General features: G+C 39.5%; 1 protein-coding gene across 1 annotated transcript in view; it reads left to right on the top strand.

Moving 5' to 3' along the window:
* LOC114250525 (ATP-binding cassette sub-family G member 4) overlaps positions 1-15,272 on the top strand; it is a 61,591-nt gene that overhangs the window by 10,110 nt on the left and 36,209 nt on the right. The window contains exon 2 of the mRNA XM_028184430.2: positions 14,283-14,400. Coding sequence (XP_028040231.2) covers positions 14,283-14,400 — 118 coding nt within the window. The remainder of the gene's footprint in view (positions 1-14,282; positions 14,401-15,272) is intronic.

The raw sequence follows: 15,272 nt of genomic DNA, 5'->3' as shown, positions 1-15,272 counted from the left end.
TTAGTATTGCGTCACCTGCCTCTGCTTGTTTTTCTAATCGAAATATTAAAGAGAAAAACATCGGCCATTATTTTTAATTAATTTCTAGGGAGGTTAGGAGATGTCTGTGTCCAGCAGTGGATTACTGTGGGTTGATGATGACGAAGGGAATTTTCTTAATTAGCACTGTACGTTTTTTTAACACATCCGCTGTGATGTTGACGCAATTTTTTTACAGAAGCTCCCCGTAGCACTGGACGGCGAGCTACAGAACGAATTGAAAATGATCGGGAACTAAATGTAGAAAACTTTGCTATTGTAACAATATGAATATTCGTCAAATATATATTTTCACAAATGTTTCCTCACTATATTTTTCTAACACGTCTTCACGACCATCAGTAATTAGTTTGAGCACTAGAAAAAAATTTTTAGTACCTTTACGCTTAGCGAGCAGTAAGCGTTTAGAAGTGCTCACGGTCAGCATCCTATTATCATAACGTTTCAGTGAAACGCAAAAGTGTCTCTTGTAAAACGATAATAGTAACCAAAACAATCTACGTTTTCTTTTTGATTGATGAAGTAGGGTAATAGTGTGTTTGAAGGGTTGGGCAGCCGTTCTAACTATACTTGAGACCTTACAACTTATATTTCAAGGTGGGTGGCTCATTTACGTTGTAGATGTCTATGGGCTCCAGTAACCACTTAACACCAGGTGGGCTGAGATCGTCCAACCACCTAAGCAATAAATAAATAAATGGGTCTACAGAAGGGCTTCGATTCTTTGTGTGTTTTGTACCCTATGTTCCACGGGGAGTGCTTTGAGAATATTGTCAAGGCGATCCCTCTAAATCAATTTTACCATCGCACTTCTCGCCATCGACGGTACTCAGCGCTAGACAGCGAATAAGCTGTACCCCTGACATTGCTGACGACCATGAGTGACGGTAACCACTTATCATCAGATCTGTCTTATTCGTCTGCTTATAGAGCCAAGAAAAATTAAAAAGTTACTTAACATGTAAAATTTAACGCCAAGCTTTTTTTGGATTGGTGGTTAGATCACCGAACTATGACTCCGAGTATGAGTATTGAGTGTGATGGGTTCAACCATCAGATTGAAGACTAAATCTAAGTCTCAATGTAGTATTAGGATAGGATAGAAACGCATTACAGAGTAGAAATAGGTAAGGCGGTGGTGGTACTTACCCGTACTGTTCTATCAGACGCCCTGCCGCCATTTATTACTTCAAACACCAATTTAAGACATTTTCGTTAATATCAATTATGTATTCTGAGGCCGTCCTTATCTCGCATTCGGCATTCCTACATCTTATCGTGCATTTTAAATATAGTTAGTTCCAATTATTTAATGAGGTCTGTCATTAACACGATAATTTGGTTTAATACGATTATATAATTAAATTGGTCGTATTCGTTTTTTTTATTCTTCTAAATCTCCGATGATAGTATAAATAGGACATATTTGTTTTGTTATCAATTACTCTAAAATATTTTTACAATTTATATGAAATATTCGGGGCCACACTACCAAAGACGTCTCTAGCCAATGCTCAATCATTACCCTAGCACACTCTAGTAAGCGTGCAGTCAAAATGGAATAGGTACAAATACCGATCACCCTCTTCGGTCAATCCCTACCCTGGGCGATTAAGTACTTGGGAGTCTTCTTGGATGCATCCAAGACATTCTGCCCATACTTAAAGTAGGTCCGCGACAGCGTCGCGTATACTCTCCGTAGACTCTCCCATGATTAGCCAGCGGATTAAAATGTCCCTTCGGAACAAGGTAGCACTTTACAAAACTTACATTCGACCCGTAATGAGATATGCCAGTGTTTTTTTTTTTTTTTTTTTATTGCTTAGATGGATGGACGAGCTCACAGCCCATCTGGTGTTAAGTGGTTACTGGAGCCCATAGACATCTACAACGTAAATGCGCCACCCACCTCGAGATATAAGTTCTAAGGTCTCAGTATAGTTACAACGGCTACCCCACCCTTCGAACCGAAACGCATTACTGCTTCACGGCGGAAATAGGCGGGGTGGTGGTACCTACCCGTGCGGACTCACAAGAGGTCCTACCACCAGTGATTACGCAAATTATAATTTTGCGGGTTTGGTTTTTATTACACGATGTTATTCCTTCACCGTGGAAGTCAATCGTGAACATTTGTTAAGTACGTATTTCATTAGAAAAATTAGTACCCGCCTGCGGGATTCGAACACCGGTGCATCGCTTCAACACGAATGCACCGGACGTCTTATCCTTTTAGGCCACGACGACTTCAGTGTGGTGTTCGCTCACCCACATAAACATCCTCCAATCCCTCCAATCACGTTTTTGCAGTTTAGCCATTAAAGCACCGTCAAGAATCATAAGGAATTACTGCCTATACTACGATTTTGGGATACTGAGTCGATCAGGAAACACCTGAAGTCAGCGTCGGAACGATATTTCAATAAGGCCATGCGTCATGATAATCGCCTCCGCGTTAACTACTGGCTACTCGATTCGTTAGTAGATGCATTCGTGAAGCGGCTGCCCTTGAGGGGTTAGATCTCCTAGGAAGGCGCTCGGGTAGTTGTTTGCAAATTCCAACCCTCCTGGGTGAGCCCGTGACCCCGTGCTCGCCCACCTGTTCTGGTAAACCTGGAAACGCCTCCGGACCACCACTAGTCCTTTCTTCATAAAAAAATCCGAAGCTGAGGCAGGCCTCCTAGCACCGCCGCATCCGTCGTGATCTAAAGAATAAATAGCCCGATATAGACATATCAGATTCTGGCAACCATGGGTTCCGATTTGAAGGGTATGTGTATTTTCAAAAAACCAGTAAAACTGGAAACAAACTGGACCATGCAAACAAAAAAAAACGTTCAGAATTTTTATTTTATTTATTAGTTAACTTTGAAAATATTTTGTGTCTATTACGACTACGGAACCCATTCTCGGATACGCACTCATCTAGAAACTTAGTTGATTTTCTTACTCAACGTAAAAATAAGCAGCGAGTCATTCCAAAGATTTTAAATTAAAATAAATGGTCATTAGCAATGTACATCGAGCTATGCGTTAATTAATAAAAATGTTAAATTCTTCATATTAAAAATAATTATTATATTTATATTCATAATTAATAATTTAATATAATGAGCTAAAATTATTAAAATCGCACTTAATAATTTTTATACGTGGTTCGTTTTTGACATCCAGTAAGCATATTTTCTGGACAAAGCATAGCATAACAATAACAAGCAATGCCTGCCGTTAAGTACTCTCCACAAGTTTGAAGAAGGACATCTCATAGCGCTTGGGAAACACCGTGGAGGAGAGCTCATTCCAAAGCCGGATGGTACGTGTCCAAAAAGATCTCTGGAAACGCACTGTGGATGAACGCAGTGGCTCCAAGTAATATGGATAAACTCTACTCCGGTGGCGGGCGATGCGATGGTAGAAACGAGACGATGGGATAATCTCAAACAATTCCTCCGAGCATTCCTGCATTTCCTATTAAAAGTGTAACAAAAAACAGATCGAATGTGTATCGACTTTCAGTGGATAATAAGAGCGCCAGTATAAACCTAGAACTAACGGGTTTATCCACTGGCGTTACAGAATATTTATCTGCAACAAAAAATTGATGCTTTCGATCGATGACATCTCTCCAAAGAAGGTTTGCAAAAAGCCAAGTCGCGATAGATAACGGCTTGGCGGTACCGCTGCATAAACTCGACCCCAAAAGTTAAAGGGATATTCGCGTTGCGATACCTATAGGCACTGGAAATTACTTAAACCACGTGGGCCATGAGACTACAATACAAAAAACCTACCTTACCTAACATTAAAACACCTTACTTACACAAATACCTTACACAATTTCAGTCGACAACAGAACTGCAAATGATATGACTAAATAAAAATCCAGGCCGCTTATGAAAATATTAATGTAATAAAATTATAAAATTCTCTTGATCCAATAAAATCAAAGCTATACAAATAGCGGTAGTCAATTAATGTTTATTTACTAAACGTGTTTTTCTTGCGAATTATACACGACCGGTTCCTGATATGGCCAACGACGCCATCAACGTGCCAGCGCGGATAACATTTCTTCTGGTTTCCAACTTTGTTGTGATATCTACAAGTGTACATGTATTCAAGCATTTATGTATAATATTAGGTCTTTGCCTACGAGTATGAAGTTGCCATTTTACAATACTGGCCATTTGAAGCGTAATTTATGTGTGGCTGACAATTTAAAATTCTAAATTCTAAATTCAAATGAATTAAAGATATGGAATTTTATTTTCAAATTCAGTCTTTATTGGTTAGTGTTTTGTTTTCACTACTACATTTTTATTGTTTTTCATCAATGTAGAAACGATAAAATACGAGGTATTATGGAAGACGAGTTCCGTTGCGGTCTGCCGCACAAACAGCTCACAACATTAATGACGTGTATTTTTTTTTTCTTACCTTTGCCGATAGTCTTGAGAGGCTATTTCAGCTTCTCCTTGACCAGTGAACATAACAAACTAACGCACAACTCATTATTGGTTTAAAATGCTTCCGAAATGGATATTTTGATCTAAGAAATTAGCCCCGTGGTCGCCCGAAACCTAAACTCATTAATAATAATAATAATAATAAGCCCATTTTATTTCCAAAAACAAAGAAAGAAAAAAAAGGAAAAACACCTTATCAAATAAAAATTACAAAATTAAATATAAACTTGTGTTATTGGAACCCCATTCGGGTATAGGCCTCCTCCAGCTTACTCCACTCTTCCCTATCCTTGGCTTTATTTCTCCATTCTTTTCCAGTTGCTGTTATTATTTCGTCGATCCATCTGCTCCCTGGTCGTCCTCTTCTTCTTTTGTCCGCTGGTCCTTCCCATGTTGTAGTTTCTAATGTCCATCTTTTATCCGTATATCTCGCAAGATGTCCTGTGTGTCCACACTTTTGTGTCAGAGCGTATCTGAGAGCATCTATCAGCTTTGTTTTTTCTCTAATGTATTCGCTTCTTATCTTTTGTATTTTTCTTATATTCAATATACTTCTTTCCATCGCTTTCTGACAGGTCGCTAATTTTGTTAACTCATTAACGGTGAATTAAAATCGATACTGGAAGCTGACGATATTCAATATGCCGCTGAGTTAACAGTTTTTTTTTGTGGCTTAAGTGTGTGGACGAGCTCACAGCCCACCCGGTGTTAAGTGGTTACTGGAGCTCATGGACATCTACAACGTAAATGCGCCACCCACCTTGAGATATAAGTTCTAAGATCTTAGTATAGTTACAACGGCTGCCCCACCCTTCAAACCGAAACGCATTACTGCTTCACGGCAGAAATAGGCCGGGTGGTGGTGCCTACCCGCGCGGACTCACAAGAGGTCCTACCACCAGTAGCCTTCAATCTTAGCATCACAACAATATTAGACCGTTTTGGGTCAAATTGCTAAGATAAAACAGTTGATAAGTGGGTGCCGCACGAACTGAATGATCACTAGCCCCACAAACGCGTTAAGGGCTAACGCCTTGAGCTGCTACACAGAACACAGAAATGAAGGGACTAATCCACACTGTCACTTGTGATAAAGAAAGTATTATTTTTGATAATCGTAAGCGTTCAGCGTGTTGATTAAACTCTGGATTAACATAGGCAATGCCCTGATCGAAAATTAACCCCTAAAAAATTATGATCACTATATGGTGGTTTAGTGCCGATATACTTCTTACTAAACGGCACCAGCATTACTGCGGATGGGTACTTTTAGAAGCTGGGCACAATAACTGGGAAGCTTGAATCTCTGGCCAGCTTTGGTTATTCGCTCGTCTCCGCAGCTGCTCACACGACACAACAGAATGTCTTTGAGCTACTGGATTGGAAGTTTTGCGTCGTCTATTGTACTTACTTACCAGGCCTTTTGCTGACAGCCTACTACCTTTTCCGAAGTTGTCCAAACTATTTGGTAGAGAAAAAAAAAATACCCGAGAAACAGTACAAAACACCATTAGTTCGTTGGATACTGGTGATAGAACCTCTTGTGAGTCCGCGCGTGTAGGTAGCACCGCCCTGTCTATTTCTGACGTGAAGCAGTAATGCGTTTCGGTTTGAAGGGTGGGGCAGCCGTTGTAACTATACTTGAGACCTTAGAACTTATACCTCAAGGTGGGTGGCGCATTTACGTCGTAGATGTCTATGAGCTCCAGTAACCACTTAACACCAGGTGGGCTGTGAGCTCGTCCACCCATCTAAGCAATAAAAAAACCTTGACTACCTCAAGAAGGGCACTGAAAAAATATTACTGCCCTGGTAGAGATACATCGATATCATGGATATATTAATTTTTATTGACATACCATAATATATATTAATTGATAGAAACAAAAAAATATTTATAAAAAAAATACTACAAAACATTCTGTAAACCAAACGGTAATTTTTAAAAAAGCAAAGACTTGATGTCTTTATTTGATAACATTTGTATGGCAGCAGTTTGATTGACATTTTTATAAAGTAACTAGCTTTTGCCCGCGACTCCGTCCGCGTGGAATAGTTACTTTGACATAACGCTTTTTTTTTTCCTGCCTATGCTCACGGCGCTCAAACCGGAGTGTTGCTAACACTGGCCCTAGCAAGGGCAGTGCTTCGCAGAATCTACCACCGGATCGGAAATGCGACCCACTGAGAAGATCCGGCGAGAAACTCAGTGGGCTCTGAGTTCTTCCTAATGCTCGGGCGTATTGTAATCCAGGGTCAGGTAAATCAGGGTCGAGTTGCAACACATATCCTAACCGGACTTTGTGTTGTGTTCAAGAGATAATCGATGGAACGAACTTTGGACGCATGACATTTTTAATGTATGAAAACAATTTTATTCTATACTAGCGGTCCGCTCCGGCTCCGCTCGGGTCTTTAACAAAAATTTCAACGATATTTGATATTGTATTATTTTTTAAAATAAAAAAAACACTTATAGCGGCATAACTATAATAGTTAGACACATAATAATGTGTTCTACAAAGTCGTAGTAGATTGTTTGATTCTATCATTTATAGTTTTTGCAGGGCGCGCGATCTAAAGAATATTCAGGTATTTTTTTTATACCTTGGGTTACATTATTGAAGTTTTAGTAAGGATCCCTAATTTTTTTCAAAAAAGATTACAGCCTATGTCACTCGGGAATAGTTTAGCTTCCAAACAGTGAAAGAATTATTCAAATCGGTTCATTCGTTTCGGAGCCTATTCAATACAAACAAACAAACAAACAAATCTTTCCTCTTTATAATATTAGTATAGAAAATATGACCAATTTTAAATCATTCATTGCTTCACGGCACAAATAGGCAGGGTGGCGGTATCTACCCGTGCGGACTCACAAGACGTCCTACCACCAGTAAAGTGTCGGATATCTGTTATAAATTATAACTAAGACTTCCTCGTCGTGTTTCGTGTTTGGTACGTTTCATATCATATTTTATAAAATTGCCCCAGTTAATATAGTCTATTTATAATATTGTGCCAATCTAGGTCGGCTATCATTGTGTTTTTGGATCAGTATTAAAAAACTAGGGCAATCACTTGTCCCTTTCTAATCAAGGAGGTTCAAGGTTGAGGGCAGCAATAGAATTTTATTATACAGTGGCCTTATTTAAGTTTGCTCTGAGCCCCGCAAGGAATTAAGGCTCTCTTCGTGTCGTGGCCTAACGGATAAGACGTCCGGTGCATTCGTGCTGAGCGATGCAACGGTGTTCGAATCTCAGGCGGGTACCAGTTTCTCTAATGAAGTACGTACTCAACAAATGTTCACGATTGACTTCCACAGTGAAGGAATAACATCGTGTAATAAAAAATGAAACCCGCAAAATTATAATTTGCGTAATTACTGGTGGTAGTACCACTTGTGAGTCCGCGCGGGTGGGTACCACCACCCTGCCTATTTCTGCCGTGAAGCAGTAATGCGTTTCGGTCTGAAAGGTGGGGCAGCCGTTGTAACAATACTTGAGACCTTAGAACTTATATCTCAAGGTGGGTGGCGCATTTACGTTGTGGATGTCTATGGGCTCCAGTAACCACTTCACAAGGTGGGCTGTGAGCTCGTCCACCCATCTAAGAAAAAAAAAAAAAAACTTCATTTTTCATTCGATTTGTTCTGGAAACGAACGATGAGCCAAACTCTAAATTCAGTAATTGTCGATCGACGCCATTATTTTAATCATATTTTATGTTATACACATCTATGTATATGCTACCCATGTTTTCTCTATTAGGAGCCCGCTGATAGAAATGCTCATGAATGATTTCTTCTCGCTTTTTATATGTACATTTAAATATCTATATATTAATACGTGAAGCAAAAACTTTGTATCTCTTTTTACGAAAATTGCGCGGACGGAGGAGTATGAAGTTTTCCACATTTATAGAGAATATAGAGAAGAAGTGCACAATGCCAATATTTTTTTAAAATAATGCATAAGAGATACATTAAATCAATAAAGAAAATATTACACACACTACATACCGTGTACTTGACGCACACACGCATGCATACTATTTATTGTCAAACTTTTGTTTCTTGACGTCTGTTGTCAAATTGAGAATAGATTAAATATTGTTTGTCTTTGTAAATATTTTTTATAATGTATTCTTGGCGAAATTTGTGATTATAGAAGTATAAAATACAATCATAATAGTGTACAGACTTACAATTCCAATTAATTATAGTCGAATTTCGACTACTGCGGGACCACTAGTTCTTTTAAATCCATTTTGTGTTTTTGTGGACAATAAATTTTGACTCAATAAAAATATGAGCCGAATAGTGCCATAGTGTAATTACAGCAATTCCATTAATGTGGTCCTGTCGTTAGACATTGCTACCATGTCGAGTGAATTTAAAGGACATATTATTATTAAATAAATTACTATAATACAGAAACGAGGATAAACGTTTATAAACTAGAAACATATGAACTTCATAAAAACCAGTTCATTTTTAATTGATTTGATATAACAATTATGTCCCCGAAGGACTTCTTAATTGCAACATGATTATGTTTTTGCTAGAGCTCAATCATTTTTATTTTGATAGATCAAACGTGCGATAGACGGAGTATTTAATTGATGTAATAAAATTATTTTTTCTTACGTTGTTTACACGGAAATATTAGCAAATTTTATACCAGTAAACCAAAATAATGTTTATATGTTTGTCTATGTGTTTCTACGTCTGATTTGGGGACTATTGTGGTTGACCCAAGAAGATGACGTGCAAGCTGCTTTTCACGCGTCTTGGGTAAGAGTAACATAGCGGAGTATCCCAGGGGTGCCAGCTACCAGCGCGGTCTAAGTGGACTTCGGATAGCCTGCCTGCTATTTCGTTCCAACCTTCCTCTACCTACCATGCGATGCGATGAGTTTTGGCTCCCACAGTTTTGTTGATTCAATTCCGACAAGAATAGCCGGTCGGCCCTAATTCAAAAGAAAGTACGGCAGTTTCGCCTTGAAATTAAAAAAAAAATACACACACACATTGCGGTTGTTGCTTGCACTCCACGAAAGGGGTTTGACATAGTACAGTGGCTGGCACGATTACTGTCACGTAATTTTTCCCCCTTTTTGGTAAAACTAATGATATTTAATATGTCGTTTATAAAAAGCTACACGTATTTATTCTATACTAGCAGCCCGCTCCGGCGCCGCTCGGGTCCTCAACAAAAATGTCAACGATATTTGACGTTATTTTATGTTTTTAAATAAAATAACACTTATTGCGGTAAAACTATAATAGTTAGACATATGCTGTCGCGACACTTTTTGTAAATAATAATGTGTTCTACAAAGTCGTAGTACATTATTTTATTCTATCATCAATAGTTTTCGCAGGGCACGCAATGTAAAGAATATTTTAGGAAATTTTTTTACACCTTGGGTTACATTATTGGAGTTTTAGTAAGGAACACTAATTTTTTTCAAAAAAGATTATAGCCTATGTCACTCAGGAATAGTGTTCCTTCCAAACAGTGAAAGAATTTTTCAAATCGGCTCAGTAGTTTTGGAGCCTATTCAATACAAACAAACAAACAAATCTTTCCTCTTTATAATATTAGTATAGATTTTTGTTCAGATCATATTTACAATATTCTTGAGACAGGCTAACGATCAAGTTAAATCTAAAAATAAATGTAAATAAATATGCGAAACAGCGAAAAAAAACCTTGAAAATAATTAATTAAATACTACGGAAGTTTTAATATTCTTACGTATTTGTTTAGAATACGCTATAGCGATTCTGATATTTTTCAGTAATTAATTAAACATTTTAAAATTAACTTATTTTCATAATCAAATCTCGTCAACCTGGTTGGGGCTGTACACCTTGAAGACATCAATCAATACGAGAGAGATAGAAGATCGAGTTATGCTATCAAAGGCAGGAAATCTTAGCGCCTGCGGAAATAACGACATAGAGAATTTTTTTTTCTTACCAGACGTAAGTGAGCTCACGGGGCTCTAATCTAGTGAAATAGGAAAGATCTTCTATCGAGCCTTATATGAGCTTCGTTCGACAAATGTTATGTATTGTTTTTCGGAACTTTGATATATATCTAAAGTAACCTTGAAAATTTTCTGGTCGGACCTCTTGTGAGTCCGCGTGGGTAGGTACCACCACCCTGCCTATTTCTGCCGTGAAGCAGTAAAGCGTTTCGGTTTGAAGGGTGGGGTAGCCGTTGTAACTATATTGAGATCTTAGAACTTATATCTCAAGGTGGGTGGCGCATTTACGTTGAAGATGTCCATGGGCTCCAGTAACCACTTAACACCAGGTGGACTGTGAGTTCATCCACCCATCTAAGCAATAAAAAAAAAATCGTGAGCGCGATTTCGGTTTTTTTTTTTTTTTTCAAATAATCCTCTGTTTCTATTCTATGATTGTTATCACTTGACCTAACGTAATTGATTGCCTTGACGATGCTAAGTATGCAGTTAAGACGCCAACTACCGTGAGTCCGTATTATTCTCAATAATTCTAATCTCTCAAATCATTGTATTTATTAAAACCTAATATATCCTGAGTCAGATATGCTTTTGGCGATTTAAAAAAAACTGGTTCTGCAACTGATGTTTTTGTCTTTTTAACAAGCCTTAACGATTATCAATACGTACATATTACCATCGATTATCCTTAACGATTATGAATAATAAGAATTACCGTCGAGATCTGGAGAGGAGGTGATTCGATTTAGAATAATATACAACCTTGAAATACACTTAAACCTTATAACTACCTTGCAGGCTCCACCCACAAATTCACTTTGGTTTTCTTTTAAATCACGCTTTTTTTTCCCTATGCTGATAGCCTTGAGAGGCTATTTCAGCTTCTTCTTGACGTATAGGTCAGCTCACGGGGCTCAAACTGGAGTGTTGCTAACACTGGCCCTAGCAAGAGTAGTGCTTCGCAGAATCTACCACCGGATCGGAAACGCGACCCATTTTGAAGGTCCGGCGAGAAACTCAGTGGGATGTGTCCATAGGTTAATTTACTCGTCGAGCCCTTCGTCACAAGCGACGGGTTTGGCGAGAACGGTGACCAGTGCTTGAGGTACCTAAGCACCGTTAATGGATTGGGAGCATCCGTAATGACGTGCTTAGAGCGACGTCGACTGTTTACCATTCGATCCATAGGATCGGGTATGTAATTACCGGCGGCCACGACAAGAGGGTTTTCATGTCGTGTCACCTTCTCAAAGTGGCGCAATGATGCCGACTGTAGATATGTACTTACTGACTGAGTCAAGCTCCAGGTCATCATGGAGATCCACGTTCCTTAAGAACCATCGTGCTCCGACGGCTATCCTGCAAAAACGGGATTGAATGACTTGAAGTGGTTTCGAGTTGGTGCGGCCGCGTGAGTGAACACTACACTTGTATAGGTCATGACGGAGCGTATGCAAGTTTTGTAGAGTGTCACCTTATTACGAAGGAATCGAACGATTACGTCGCTTGAAATCACGCGATGCTTATCCTTTATTTAGCAAGGCACTCGTGAAATCAAAGAGAGAGTGAGAAAAAGAGAGAGATAGAGATAAATAGAGAGAGAGAGAGAGAAAGAGAGTCACAAAATAAATAAAAATGCAAAGCCAAATACACTCCCGTTGTCGTCGTTGTGGGGTTTGTCGTATAGCTAGCTTTACGGGTAGGGAACGGGCCTCGAGGCGAACCCCACTGCCCGGCTACGCTAAACTTTCAAAAGATTAATTTACTAGTAGCCATTCAAGCATTAACCATAATAGCATACATGTTCATAGACAGAAGATTGCTGGTATTTTATTGCATTGTGAGCAACAGTATACTAATTTGTCAAGTAAAAATTCATAAAAAAGTATCGAAGTCATATAGATGCCATTAAATTTAAAGGTACATTTTTTCTTACATATTATAAAAAGAATCGAGCTTCTTGAGTCAGTCCAAGTTCAAGATTAGGTTAAACAGATTATATGAGTAACGTTTACAATTACTCCAGTACTCACGTACCATATAACTTAGGAGATACTATATTATCTCAGATCTGAAACGTCGTTAGCTCGTTGTTTGTATTCATAGTGTGTGCCTTATATCAGGACCGAAATAAACAAACAACAGAACGACAGACGAAATATCAGAATATTAAAAAAAAAAAAAAACTGCCTTTATGCCGCCACCTGCTTTAAAATTTATGAATTTTAAATTTCTACTGAATTTTTTTTTTATTGCTAGGTGGTTGGACGAGCTCACAGCCCACCTGGTATTAAGTGGTTACTGGAGCCCATAGACATCTACGACGTAAATACGCCACCCACCTTGAGATATAAGTTCTAAGGTCTCAAGTATAGTTACAACGGCTGCCCCACCCTTCAAACCGAAACGCATTACTGCTTCACGGCAGAAATAGGACGGGCGGTGGTACCCACCCGCGCGGACTCACAAGAGGTCCTACCACCAGTAAATTACGCAAATTATAATTTTGCGGGTTTGATTTTTATTACACGATGTTATTCCTTTACCGTGGAAGTCAATCGTGAACATTTGTTGAGTACGTATTTCATTAGAAAAATTGGTACCCGCCTGAGATTCGAACTTATCGTCTTATCCCTTAGGCCACGACGACTTCAAATGATACGAAGAATGGCTTAAACGAAAACGAACTTCAAAAATTGACAGAAAATATTATCGCTCTGTTTAGGCTCTCAACAAGCAAAGTATATCGCACTTCGGACCTGATCAGCGACGCCGTATCTTGAAACCGCATTGTTATGCCGTGCCTATACTGCTTCAAAGACGCCAGGGATCCGAAATTTCAAGGACTTTCATTTAACTCGATATACAAGACATCCATTCGATATTAATTTTTTCTAGAGTAAATAAGTCTACCAGTCGTTCCCTATTGAGTGTTCTGATGAATCCCTTTATGTCCACTACTTTCTTTTACCTTTACTTCACTTGGTAATGACGTAGCGTTCTTCGCTTCTACCCCAAAAGACTACGCTCATGAATGTTGCGTATTCCAGATATTGTTGTTGCCGTAAAATATATTATATTATAAAATATATTGTAGTCATCGTGGCCTAAAGGATAAGACGTCCGGTGCATTCGTATGTAGCGATGCACCGGTGTTCGAATCCCGCAGGCGGGTACCAATTTTTCTAATGAAATACGTACTCAACAAATGTTCACGATTGACTTCCACGGTGAAGGAATAACATCGTGTAATAAAAATCAAACCCGCAAAATTATAATTTGCGTAATCACTGGTGGCAGGACGTCTTGTGAGTCCGCACGGGTAGCTACCACCACCCCGCCTATTTCCGCCGTGAAGCAGTAATGCGTTTCGATTCGAAGGGTGGGGTAGCCGTTGTAACTATACTGAGACCGTAGAACTTATATCTCGAGGTGGGTGGCGCATTTACGTTGTAGATGTCTATGGGCTCCAGTAACCACTTAACAGCAGGTGGGCTGTGAGCTCGTCCACCTATATAAGCAATAAAAAAAAAATAAAAAAAAATTTAGCATTGCGATGAACTTTCCTCATATCCTTATATGTTCTTTCCGAATCAGTATTAGAAAAGTCGTTAGCGACATAAGCATCAACTTAGCAGTATTTGGTATTCCCGATTTTCACGATCCACGATGTCCACTTTATATGAGTTGGGTAAACGTGGACGTCTATCTTAAAAACCGCACAGTCATTATTGGAATATCCAAAACTAAATCGATTTCTTTATTCAAATTTTGTTTCAGGAAACAAGACAATACTAAAAGGAATATCGGGGCTGTTCAAATCCGGTGAGCTGACAGCCATAATGGGTCCATCCGGAGCCGGGAAGTCTTCACTCATGAACGCTCTCACTGGTTTCTCGTAAGTATCAAACCCAATTCGAGATTTGTCTCCGCCTTGGCTTGACCACGCTTTACCTTGTGTTAGGATTCTATTTTCAGTATTTTTCCCGCACGATAAGTTACTACCATCCTTTATTCCAGTGCAGTTTAAGCTTCGAGATCACTTTTTATAGTGGCGGTTGCAGTCACCTCGTGTCGTCTAAATTTAATTACTTTATTCGCAGCAGGCTGCAGATATCATAAGTTCGTGTACACACGCTCTACCATCAGCTTTTTTTTATTGCCCTTGTAGGCAGACGAGCATACGGCCTACCTGATGATGATTGGTTACCGTCGCCCATGGACTTCATAAATACCCGAGGCAGAGCCAAGCTGCTGCCTACCGCTAAAAACTTATATTGAACTTATATAAAAGCTTAGATTAAGAGCATCTTAGATGAATTTGCGAGCAAGCCGAATAATAGTGAGTAGACTTTTTGGCAACAAAGTAGACCTACTAATAGACCTTTTTTTGTCGGGCAAGGAGCTGAACCTCCTAACTGATTTCTACGCCTAGGGACCACGCGAGGTATGTGGGATTTGACGGTCTGCAGATGTTGGGAGCAGACCGTGGACCCAAGGATTTTTTGGGGCTCTACCGCACCAAACAACTCCTCTTGCACTGTCTCACCCAACGTTCGATATCCGCCCGGGATCAGAACCCGGTCAGAGTAGGGGGGTTCCCCGATCAACATTACAACCAAACTCGCTGTGCCACTCCGACGACTCCAACAGCCGTCCCAATGACCCGTCAGTCGGGTACTGACGGGTCGTGGCGGCCATTATCGACGACCAATGTCACCAGTCTCCGCGGTACAGTGGCCCGTCAGGCCGAAGTCTACTAATAGACTT

Source organism: Bombyx mandarina, chromosome 12 (assembly GCF_030267445.1).
Source record: "Bombyx mandarina strain Sakado chromosome 12, ASM3026744v2".
Taxonomy (NCBI): domain Eukaryota; kingdom Metazoa; phylum Arthropoda; class Insecta; order Lepidoptera; family Bombycidae; genus Bombyx; species Bombyx mandarina.
The sequence above is the reverse complement of the archived record's forward strand: the minus strand, read 5'-3'. Positions and strand labels throughout refer to the sequence as shown.